The following is a 12,122-nucleotide window of genomic DNA, read 5'->3' as shown; positions in this document are numbered from 1 at the left end:
CTGTTGCTCTACTGTAATAAATGTTACAGGTCTTTGAACATCCCAGTCATCAAGTCAGTTTAGAACTTCTCAATTCATGAAGGAGAGAAGAGTTGACATGTTTATACAACGTATGAGGAGTCATTTGTAAACAAAGACTAAAAAAGTGTGAAGATTTAGTATTTGTGAACAGTAAGAGTATCCCTGTGAGATGGAGGGTGGCTGGCAGATTTAAGGTTGTTTGTTAAAATGTGTAATATTGTATTTTACGTTTATACAGTTAAGTAGTTTGAATTGGGAGTACTTGAATATTCCTCTACATCCTTTTCAGTTCATTCTGATTATTTCTTTTGTACTGCAATGTAAAGATAAATGTTAAGTAAAAACCTTAAATTGACAGTTTCTGTTTGAACTTCTTTGTTTTGCTTTTGCTTTAAAATAATAATAATAATAATAAACTATTGGGCTAATAAGGTGCTACAGAGCTGTGGTTTTTGTGGAACTTTCGAACTCAGTAGGAGAACTAGGAATTCATGAACATCCCCATCTCTGCCACCATATTGGAGGAACTGCGACAGACCAGCATCATCTTTCTTTGTCAATTCTGCAGAGTTTTGGTCCTGGTTTATCCTTACCTTGCAATACACTGTGAATTATACAAGTGCTGAAGAATGCTTGGCTTCTGTCAGTTTACACTGGTCTATGGTGGAAGTTTATACTGTACTATCTAGATTGGGGTGGGCAAAGTACGGCCCATGGGCTGGATCTGGCCTGCCAGCCATTTTAATCCAGCCCTTGAGCTCCTGCTGGGGAACAGGGTCTGGGGCTTGCCCTGCTCTGGCACTCCAGCCAGAGAACAGGGTCAGGGGCCACTCCATGCAGCTCCCGGAAGCAGCGGTATGGCCCCCCTCCGGCTCCTACGCATAGGGGCAGCTAGGGGGCTCTGCTCTGCACACTTCCCTTGCCCCAAGCGCTGCCCTGGCAGCTCCCATTGGCTGGGAACTGTGGCCAATGGGAGCTGCAGGGGTGGTGCCTGGCTACACCTTCACGTAGGAACTGAAGAAGGGACATGCTGCTGCTTCTGGGAGCTGCTTGAGGTAAGCGTTGCCCAGAGCCTGCACCCCTGAGTCTCCCCCTGTACCCCAACACCCTGCTGCAGCCCTGATCCCCCTCCAAACCCCTCGATTCCAGCCTGGAGCACCGTTCTGCACCCCAAACCTCTCATCCCCATCCCCAGCCCCACCCCAGAGTCCACACCCCTAGCTGGAGTCCCCACCCCAGCCCGGAGCCCTCTACCACACCCTGAACTCACTGAACTACCGCAAAATCAGTACTTGGTCCTGCTAGTGAAGGCAGGAGGCTGGACTCGATGACCTTTCGGGGGGAGGGATAGCTCAGTGGTTTGAGCATTGGCCTGCTAAACCCAGGGTTGTGAGTTCAGTCCTTGAGGGGGCCACTTGGGGATCTGGGGCAAAATCAGTACTTGGTCCTGCTAGTGAAGGCAGGGGGCTGGACTCAATGACCTTTCAAGGTCCCTTCCAGTTCTAGGAGATGGGATATCTCCATTAACTTCTAATTTCATTTCTTTTTTTTCCGGTCCCACCCCTGGAGCCTGTACCCCCAACTGGAGCCCTCACCCCCTCCTGCTCCCCAACCCCAATTTTGTGAGCATTCATGGCCTGCCATACAATTTCTATTCCCTAATGTGGCCCTCAGGCCAAAAAGTTTACCCACCCCTGCTTTATATCCTGCCTGACACTAAAAATATATACACACACACACAAAATAGTGAGGATTAATGTCCTGCTGCTAAATTATTCTATAATCTTTTCTTGTTTTGAAGAGGGTATAAACTACACATCTGCAAACAAGAATTTTTTATTTGCCCTCTTAAAAGAAACAGCTAAAATGGCTATCTAACATGTTAGTAAAAATATATCCCTGTGTGGCCTTTTTCTGGTAATTTCCGTAGCCAACTTAACAGGAGCTCATAGTGGTATTGTTGACTTATGCTTAACTAAAGCAGCCTGAACATGGGCATTTATGTTTCAGTTCTTCGTTCTTGTTTGATTGGATTTTCGGTTCCTCTTATGCATTGGCTTCTCTGAATTAATGATTTTTGCAGGTTGTCTGTATTCTTACCAATGCCAAGTGAGTTCTGCCTTTGTACGTGTCTTGTCTCTTACCATTGCTCAAACATGCGTATTGGTTACATGGCAAATCTGTATGCTAAGCATGACAAGTTCAAAACCCCAGACTCCCACAGTTGTGTTCTAACTGTGTTATCTGAATAGCCGTGCTGGGCATCAAACTGTGTTCTTGGAGTGCAGCAGACTATAAATGCTGATTTTGTTCAGAACTGAAAATATGTTGAGTCACGGTGCCGTGGATATGACTTCTTTCTTTGTTGTTTGAAGCTGTTGTTACTTTAAAGCATCAGTAAACTTATTTTGCCCTTTATGGTTTCATGTCTAGAAGGATTTATAATTTGATTTTCAGCAAGGTTCAGATGGAGATATCTTTACTCACATTGAATAGCACCGTATTCTATATAGATTCTTGTACCGCACTTCTCACCGTAGTATCAGAGCACCTTCCAGTAGTGTATTAAGCCATATGACTACACTTCCGTCACGTGTTGTTTGTGCTCTCATCCTCTCCTTAGGGGGAAGAAACATATGCAGTGGACTGTCTTGTTCTGCAAGGTGGTTTTTTAAAAGGTTGCTATGTATTAGAGAAGGCAAGGTCAAAGAAATGCACCTTGCACTTAGAGCAGTAGGTGGTGAGGTTTGCGATCCTCTTTAGTTCCGGGAGGAGTTCATTCCACGGTCTCGGACCAGCCCCAGAGAAATTTCTGTCTCCTACCCAGACAAACTTTGCTCTTATTGTAGAGTTCAGTTGTTCTAGAGGAGTGTAGTTGTTAATGACAGTCTTCATCCCAGAGATTTAAGGGGTCTTTAGATACCCTGGCCCAAGCCAGGGAGTGCCCTGAAGATAAGGATTCAGACCTTGAACTTGACTATTTTCTATGGGAAGCCAGTGTAGAGAGTAGAGGACAGGTCTGATGTGTTTGTGGTAGCCTCTGTTGCTGAGGAGATGCCCTGCAGTATTCTGTAGTAGTTGGAGTTTTCTGAGTGCTGATGACTTCATGTCATATGGCATTGCTGTAACCAAAGAATAGTGGAATGTGCAAATAACTGAGGCCAGGCCATTGTCTGCCGGGATGGGATGGAGTCCCCTCTAGCCAAACCAAAGGTGAAAGAGCCTTACTTGCTGATGTAGCTATTGAGAGCTTAGTATTAGGAAGAATCCAAGAGTATTCTTGAACCACGGACCGAATTCACTAATCGTGGATGTGTTACTCCTGGGGGAACTCTGCGCCAAAAAAAATAAAAAATTCTGCACGCAATATTTGAACATTCTGCATATTTTGTCAAAATAACAATATAATGCCAGTTACAATTATTTTGATAATTTATTTCAAAATATCTGTCAGCAAGTATGTCTGTAACAATACAGACCAAAAAAAAAAAAAGATTCTGGTAATTTGTTTTTTTGACAAATAGATTCCTTATGAGGCATGTTAATACAGAACTTTGTGTAACTTATTTAAATTACAATACAGAACTGTATTTCCTGCACCTGTCAGAAGCAGCACAGGCTTGGGGAGTCAGGGGGTAACGGAAAAGGTGAGGGAGAGGGAAGGAGCCTAGGAGAGAACCTGGAGGCTATTGGGTATGAGGTTTTTCTTAGGGGGCGGGTGGGATTGTTAAGGGTGTTGGGAAGCCTCCCCCTTTCAGACCCTGGCTGACCCCAAGCCTCTCCCATTTAGTCAGGCACTTCTGCCCCTGTTCCAGCACCCCTCATCCCCCTGGGTCTCTGCAGCCTCCCTCCCTCAACCCCGGGCTCATAGCTGTCACCCCACTAGCTCCTGAGCCCATGCTCCAGTCTGTCCCCCCACTAGCCATTCTGAACCCCAGTCTGTGCCCCCCCCCAAGCAGCCCTGTGTGCCCCACTTTGTCCTAACCTGGCTCCATGGGCAGGTGCTGTGATGAACTTCTCCTCCTGCGGGAATTCTGCACCACTGGGCATAGAATTTTGTATTTCCCCTCATAAAAAACATTTTGCCTAAGAAGTTCTGCCTTTTGCCCACCAGAGCCTGCTGTGATGTTAGAACAGCCAACTGTGTTCATGCCAGCTGTTCTGGTGCCACAGCATCCTCGGGTGGGCAAAAGGCTGAACTGCAGCACTTCTTAGGCAAAATGTTTTTTATGCGTGGAAATACAAAATTATGCAAGACAGATGAATTATGCGCATCCGCGGATGCGCAGAATTCCCCCAGGAGTAATGTGTACCTTCATCTAAAGGTAGTCCCACTGATTTTCTTGGGACTTACTTGTGACTAAAAAGCTTCAGGATCTGGCCCTAAATTGTGTATAATAGATTAATACATTTAAATAACCTACTAGTTGACTTGTGATCTGTACAGTGTATTTCTAAATATACAGTGTTTCACTTTATATAAAAAGATGTATTGGAAGTGGGAAATTTACAACTTTATGTCAGATGAGTTATGCTCTAATTGACTGTATGTAAAATGCCTTTCTTTTTACAGGTGTCCTTCAAATGATGCAGACTAGAATTAGTGCTCTACAAAGTACTGTTGACAGGTATGTCTTTCATTATGTGATGAAAAGTATTTATCAATTCTGAACTTTTCCACTATATTACATTTCTAAAAAGTATTTCCTTTCTTAATAGAATAAGAGCCAAAATCATTGATCCATACAACAAAATAGTGTCTCGCACAGCACAGCTGGCAAAGCTTCAGGTAAATTACATTATAAATTTACCTTATTTTAGCTTTATTTTTCAAAATAATTATTTTGCTTCCAGATTTCTTAAACTGTTCAAAAAAAAAAGTTAAATCACTTACCATATGAAGAAAAACATCTTGGTAGAGACTTCAATTCCTCAATGAACTTAAATCCTTGTAATGCATTGGTGCAACTATTTATGGGTTAAAAGGGCAATGCTTAGTTTTGCAAGGCAAAATTCAGTTTCCTTACTGTGAAAAGTAGGAGACGAAAGTTGGTAGTAATTAGATTAGTGTAGTGGGGGCGATGGGGGATGGAAGGGGAGAGTCAACTCTTCTAGAGTCTGCTGACCCACAAGTGAAACCAACTATGCTTTTTTAGAAACAGTATTTCCCCTCAGAGAGCCAATACCTCTTCCTTCCATGTTCTCTTAAACCCCATGTTATTCATTTAATTGATTTAAAAAATTGTTTCCTTTAGCCTCATCCCTGTTTTCGGGAGTAATATAGAAAATATAACCTCTCCCATTCTCATCTTGCAGTTGCTGCCACTTTCTAATTCTGAAGGTCAGTGCTAGAGGAGTTGTAAAGACAGCGAAAATAAGCAATCAGATTTGTTATGGAGATATGCTATAGTTAATATTAGGGCTGTCAAGCGATTAAAAAAAGTAATTGCGATTAAACAATAATAGAATACCCTTTATTTAAATATTTGTGGATGTTTTCTACATGTTCAAATATATTGATTTCACTTACAACACAGAATATAAAGTGTACAGTGTTCACTTTTTATATTTATTTCTGATAAATATTTGCACTGTAAAAAACAAAAGAAATAGTATTTTTCAATTCACCTAATACAAGTACTGTAGTGCAATCTCTTTATCATGAAAGTTGAACTTACAAATGTAGAATTACATACAAATAAAACTGCACTCAAAAATAAAACAATATAAAACTTTAGAGCCTACAAGTCCACTCAGTCCTATTTCTTGTTCAGCCAGTTGCTCAGACAAACAAGCTTGTTTATATTTGCAGACGATAATGCTGCCCACGTCTTGTTCAAAATGTCACCTGAATGTGAGAACAGGCGTTTGCATGACACTGTTGTAGCTGGCGTCACAAGATATTTAAATGCCAGATGCACTAAAGATTCATATATCTTTTCATGCTTCAACCACCATTCCAGAGGATAAGTGTCCACGCTGATGATGGGGAAAACAGTCCAAAGCAGTGCAGACCAACACATGTTCATTTTCATCATCTGAGTCAGATGCCACCAGGAGAAGGTTGATTTACCTTTTTTTTTTTGGTGGTTTGGGTTCTGTAGTTTTCGCATCGGAGTGTTGCTTTTTTAAGACTTCTGAAAGCATGCTCCACACTTCCTCCCTCTCAGATTTTGGAAGGCACTTCAGATTCTTAAACCTTGGGTTGAGTGCTGTATCTATCTAGAAATCTCATATTGGTACCTTTTTACGTTTTGTCAGATCTGCAGCGAAAGTGTTCTTAAAATGAACACCATGTGCTGAGTCATCATTCGAGACTACTATCACATGAAATATAAGGCAGAATGCGGATAAAATAGAGCCAGAGACGTACAGTTTTTCCCCAAGGAGTTCAGTCACAAATTTAATTAACACATTATTTTTAAACTAGCATCATCAGCATGGAAGCATGTCCTTTGGAATGGTGGCCGAAGCGTGAAGGGGCATACAAATGTTTTGCATATTTGGCACATAAATACCTTGCAGTGCCTGCTACAAAAGTATCATGCAAATGCCTGTTCTCACTTTCTGGTGACACTGTAAATAAGAAGTGGGCAGCATTATCTCCCATAAATGTAAACAAACTTGTTTGTCTTAGCGATTGGCTGAATGAGAAGTAGGACTGAGTGGACTAGTAGGCTGTAAAGTTTTGCATTGTTTTGTTTTTGAGTGCAGTTATGTAACAAAAATCTACATTTGTAAGTTGCACTTTAGTACTTGTATGAAATGAATTGAAAAATACTTATTTCTTATGTTTATCATTTACAGTACAAATATTTGTAATAAAAAATAATAATATGAAGTGAGCAGTGTACACTTTGTATTCTGTGTTGTATTTGAAAACAAAATATATTTGAAAATGTAGAAAAACATCCTAAAATATTTAATAAATTTCAATTGGTATTCTATCATTTAACAATGCGAGTAAAACTGCAATTAATCGCAATTAATTTTTTTGAGTTAATCATGTGAGTTAACTGCCATTAATTGACAGCCCTAGTTAATATATATTGAAGGACAGCATAATAGGGTGGGTGGCTCATTTTAATGCTGAAGGTGTATCTGTTTAGATGGATGGTGTATATTAATTTGGGCTGAAGGTGGGTGCGGATACAAGGGCAGAGTACAGGTTGTTTGGTCTCCTGTACCTCTATTTCCTTATGTTTGATATCAAACTTTATGTTTTGGTATTGTTCTGTTGAGGTTATTTCTCCCTTAATGCAATTGCAATTTAATGAAGAGTTTGGGGGAATAATTTATTTGATATAGGGATGGCCAAAGTGCAGCCAATTGTACTAAATGTTGTCCACACAGTTATCTTCATCTTTAATACATAAGTGAAACCTGCAGAGAATATAGATATTGGTGAAGAGAGAGGGACTGGAAGGAAACTCTTTTTAGTAGACGTTAAACACCTTAACAATGGGTTTTTATAATAGTGAAAAATTGTACAGTAGAACTTGGAGAGAGGTGCTGCCATGTGCAAATGCAGCTTATAGTTTGAAAACACAAAACCCTGAAAGGTAAATGAACTATTGTTAAATATTTGAGTTTCTGTTCATGCACATTTACAGTAGCTTCGGTGCATGAACTAGGAATGTATCTGTAAAGCTAGAGATTTACTTGTGTTATGGATGCTGTTATCCCCTTTGCTTTTTCTTCCTGTCCATTTGTAGCTTTTTGTCTTCTCCAATATTATTATGAACTGCACTTTTGAGTTTCAAATTGATAAGTGTCTGATTTTTAGCTAAGCAAACAGCACTACAGTTGAGGTTTCAATCCTTTTGGAATTGCAGCAGAATGACTTTGCTAAATCACAGAATGTTTAAGGGCTTGTTTCTACTACTGTTACTCGTATTAAGTAGTACTTTACTTTGCAAGTAGTCCCATTGATTTCTATGAGACTACTCTTAGAGGGAGGTATTACTCAGCCTGCATAGGTCTGGATTCTGCTATCCTTAAGTGTTTTAAAGCAGTGGTTCTCAAACTATTGTACTGGTGATCCCTTTCACATAGCAAGCCTCTGAGTGTGACACCCTCCCCCCTTATAAATTAAAAACACTTCTTTATATATTTAACACCATTATAAATGCTGGAGGCAAAGCAGGGTTTGGGGTGGAGGCTGACAGCTCATGACCCCCATGTAATAACCTCGTGACCCCCTGAGGGGTCCTGACCCCCAGTTTGAGAACCCCTGTTTTAAAGTATAAAGACCTCTTTATAAACACACCCTTCATGACATCATTGTCAAACTTCTAACCTCTCTGCTTTGTTGCTGTGGTATACTTTGCCTTGCTCTGCCCCCACAATTCCAGGGTCTTCAGCAGAATCACAAAGCAAGCTTCCTCCTTTACATCATAAAATCCTCTTCTGAGCATGGTCTTAGTCTTGCCTTTGCATATCACAAGCTAAAGGGGATTAACAGTTAAAATATGCGGATGAGGTACATGTAGCTTAGAAAGAAAACTGCAAAGAAAATGACCTACCTAACCAAACATTTCCACAGCTCCTTCGAACAAGCACACATTTATAAACTGCATATAGTATGAATTTTACATTTTATATAGAAAACAAGACAAAAATTAGAACCATTTCTGTACTTAGTTCTCCAGTAAAGAACACACAAACTAAATAAATTTGTTCTAAAGACAAGAAGGTGGTGGACACAATAAAACTGGGAACATGGCAGAACACTTAAGAAAAGTCAGATATTCTGATTGCTCATAGGGCTGTGTCTTGCACTGGAACAGCTACAGGCAAATCTCTGGTTACTGAGGAAGGTCTTGGTTAAAAAATATGAAAGCATTTAGTATTTAAATACTAACTCAAGAGGTTAGAAAATAAGAGGTTCTTGGATTTTTTTTTTTAATCCTTAACCACAGCAGCTAATGCCTCTCTATTAGTATGTTGGTACAGGAACAGTTCCAGGAAGAAAGAATCTTTTTTTGCTTTCAGTTGAACTAGTCAGTCCAAATATTTAGAGACCTCAATATCTTATGTATTATTTGAAGATGGTCTATCAGATGTTCTTTACGTGTGAAGTACTTGTTCTGCCTTTAAATTTCAGCATATAAATATAATATAATCCATAGAAAAATAGAATATAGCAATTCATTTATTTGTACTCAAACCACTGAACTACATAGCTGTTAATTAAGATTTTTCTTCACTGAAATCCCCAAATATATAATCTAGTGGAACTCCCATTTTAATCAGTGTAAAAAGAATAAATACCTTTTAAAATATTAACCGTTATTAACTTGGGTAAAACAAAACACTGTCAAAGGAAAGGTGTAGGAGAAATCAGTGTAAAATTGCTTTTGTAAAATTATACATTGTAGCTGCAATGTCTACATATTTGTCATTCTTAAGAATTCTTTTCTCTGACCTAAAATTTGGCATAAGTAATAAAATATTCTCCCTATTATGATCAAAATTAGGATAACCATTATTGTAGGTGGTTTATTTTCAGCCTACTCCAGAACTAACACTTTTTCACGTTTTCTTTTTTTTTGCTCTTATATCTAAATATAACTTTTTCCATTACTTATTTTTTCAGTCTGATAATTCATTGTGGGGATCAATTGCTATACCTGTTTGTGTGTGTGTGAGAAATAGTGAATAATAAGTAAGGCTGCGAGTCTGTCACGGATTCTGTGACTTCCCGTGACCTCTGCAGCGGCTGATCCTGGCTCAGGGACTACCCAAGCCATGCAGCCCCTGGGCCAGCAGCAGCAGTTTGGGTGTGTGGAAGGGGGCTCAGGGCTAGGGACAGGGGGTTGGAGGTGTGTGAGGGTGCTTACTTGGGCTGGGGGGCTCCCCTGCCCCCACTGGCATGGCCCTGCAGCTCCTAGGCGGCGGAGGGGCCAGTGGGGGAGGGTCTTTGTGCTGCCCGTGCCCGCAGGCCCCATCCCCGTAGCTCCCATTGGCTGCGGTTCCCGGCCAGTGGGAACTGTGACAGCCAGCGCTTGTAGCAGGAGCAGCGGGGCCCCTTCTCTGACGCCTCTGCTGCCTAGGAGCTTCAGGGATGCGGAGTCAGGTAGGAAGCCCCTGCCAGCCCCGCCAACCCTCCTCCCCAGCACCAGCAGGGGTCCCACTCCTGGTCTATGTGCCGCCCCCTCCCGAGCACCAGCGGTGTCACAGGCCATCTCCCCCTGCACCCGCAGCGCCCCTGCACTGTGTCCCCCCCCACTCCCCCCCCCCCCGAACACCTGCAACCACCCACCCAAGTCTTAGTCCTGGGAGGTATTTTTAGTAAAAGTCATGGACAGGTCACGGGCCTGTGAATTTTTGTTTACTGCCCGTGACCTGTCCATGACTTTTACTAAAAATGCCCATGACTAAAACGTAGCCTTAATAAGTTCATAAAAATGAAATAGGCTTTTAGTACGCAATATAAGCAATCTTCTAAAGATTGTTATTTTCTGATCTTAGGGTTCACATCTGGCTGAATTTTTCTGTGGATGTTCAGTTTTAGTTAAGTCAAAAAGCAAAATATTGGCACCATACTGTACTTTCGAAGCACATTATAGTCTACAAAGCTGCTATTTCATTTCTGTTGCTGAAATTTAGTTCATAGACTGTAAAAGATAGAAATATATGTGGATTAATATTTTTCTAATTAAAGAAGCAAATTAAATGAATTACAAACATTTAGTAAGTTACAGTAGTATGATCCCCACATGACTTCCATTATCATTAAAGGGAGTCATGTGGGGAAGTCCTCTGGCAACACTGAAAAAAAATTACTCTTCAAGACGTGTGGTGCCAAAAGCGATGAGGTTTACTGTAAAAAGCAACAGAGGGTTTGTGGCACCTTTGAGACTAACAGAAGTACTGGGAGCATAAGCTTTCGTGGGTAAGAACCTCACTTCTTCAGATGCAAGTCATCTAAAGAAGTGAGGTTCTTACCCACAAAAGCTTATGCTCCCAGTACTTCTGTTAGTCTCAAAGGTGCCACAGGACCCTCTGTTGCTTTTTACAGATTCAGACTAACACGGCTACCCCTCTGAGGTTTACTGTGTTTTCAATCATCTGGGTTCAAGTGGGGCATCCCTTTCATTTTCTTCTTGTTGTGTCTAGATGTTGAAGGATACTAAATTGAAAATATCTTCGCTTTTGTCACTTTGTGCTAGCATCCAGAGGGGGGAGTGACTAACAAGCAGTACTTTGGATTTTCTCTTACATGATGTATTCATTTGTGTGGGTGTATGTATCTATGTATATGTACTTGCATGTTTGATTTCCAAAGAAATTAAATACACTTCAATTTACGAAACATTATGTACTCTGCAGTGTTGTCAGATAATTACTTAACTTATTAAATATTTAATACTTTTAACTTAATTTCATCTTGACTTCCTTAAATTAAATGACTCAGAAGATCCTCTCTTAGGCAAGAGATATATACTCCAGAATCACTCCACCTTCCATCATCTTCACAAACCTCTTATGTGTCTCCATTATTCATAATTTTGTTATCATACTTGTTTCTGATGTTTGCAAATTTGACACTTTCCACTGCCACAACCTTGTAGTTTTTCACTGCATGGATTCCATTTCTGCTGAAATCTACACCATTTCTTTGTCTTTTCTTGCATTGAATCTCTAAGTCCTATTTCTTAAGATTTCAGCAGGCCCAGAATGTTGCTTGTACGATATGCCATGATCACAGCAACCTAAACCTATATGAACTGACCTGAATCCCCAATATCTAGTTTATAATTGCTCTCCTTTTGTTTTAAAACCTTCCATGTTGCTTTTTTACTCCTCTACTTTTTAGTACTACCTCCTATCTGTTGTTTCATGCAATCTCACCACTGCTGGTGAGAAAACCTTCCCCTCTGCATCTCATACCATCTGGAGTAACCTTCTTGGATCCCTCCATTTCATTTAAAAACTTGTCTGAAAATAGATCTCTTGTGGCTTGGATGTGCCTCTTAAGCTCTTTCTCCTTCTGCTTTTTATTACCTAGAAGAGGAAAACCTGCCTCAAGATTTGTCTGAGAACAGTCAGTTAAAAAGCCAGGAACCTATTATAAGTGCCTCAGAAGTCAACAGTAT

The 12,122-nt window shown here is 40.6% G+C and overlaps 1 protein-coding gene across 1 annotated transcript in view; it reads left to right on the top strand.

Annotated features, from left to right (window-relative positions):
• COG5 (component of oligomeric golgi complex 5) overlaps positions 1-12,122 on the top strand; it is a 302,348-nt gene that overhangs the window by 12,556 nt on the left and 277,670 nt on the right. The window contains exons 4-5 of the mRNA XM_005292354.4: positions 4,595-4,649; positions 4,741-4,810. Coding sequence (XP_005292411.2) covers positions 4,595-4,649; positions 4,741-4,810 — 125 coding nt within the window. The remainder of the gene's footprint in view (positions 1-4,594; positions 4,650-4,740; positions 4,811-12,122) is intronic.

Source organism: Chrysemys picta, chromosome 1 (genome assembly GCF_011386835.1).
Source record: "Chrysemys picta bellii isolate R12L10 chromosome 1, ASM1138683v2, whole genome shotgun sequence".
NCBI classification, from domain to species: domain Eukaryota; kingdom Metazoa; phylum Chordata; order Testudines; family Emydidae; genus Chrysemys; species Chrysemys picta.
This window is presented reverse-complemented; position numbering and strand designations above follow the sequence as displayed.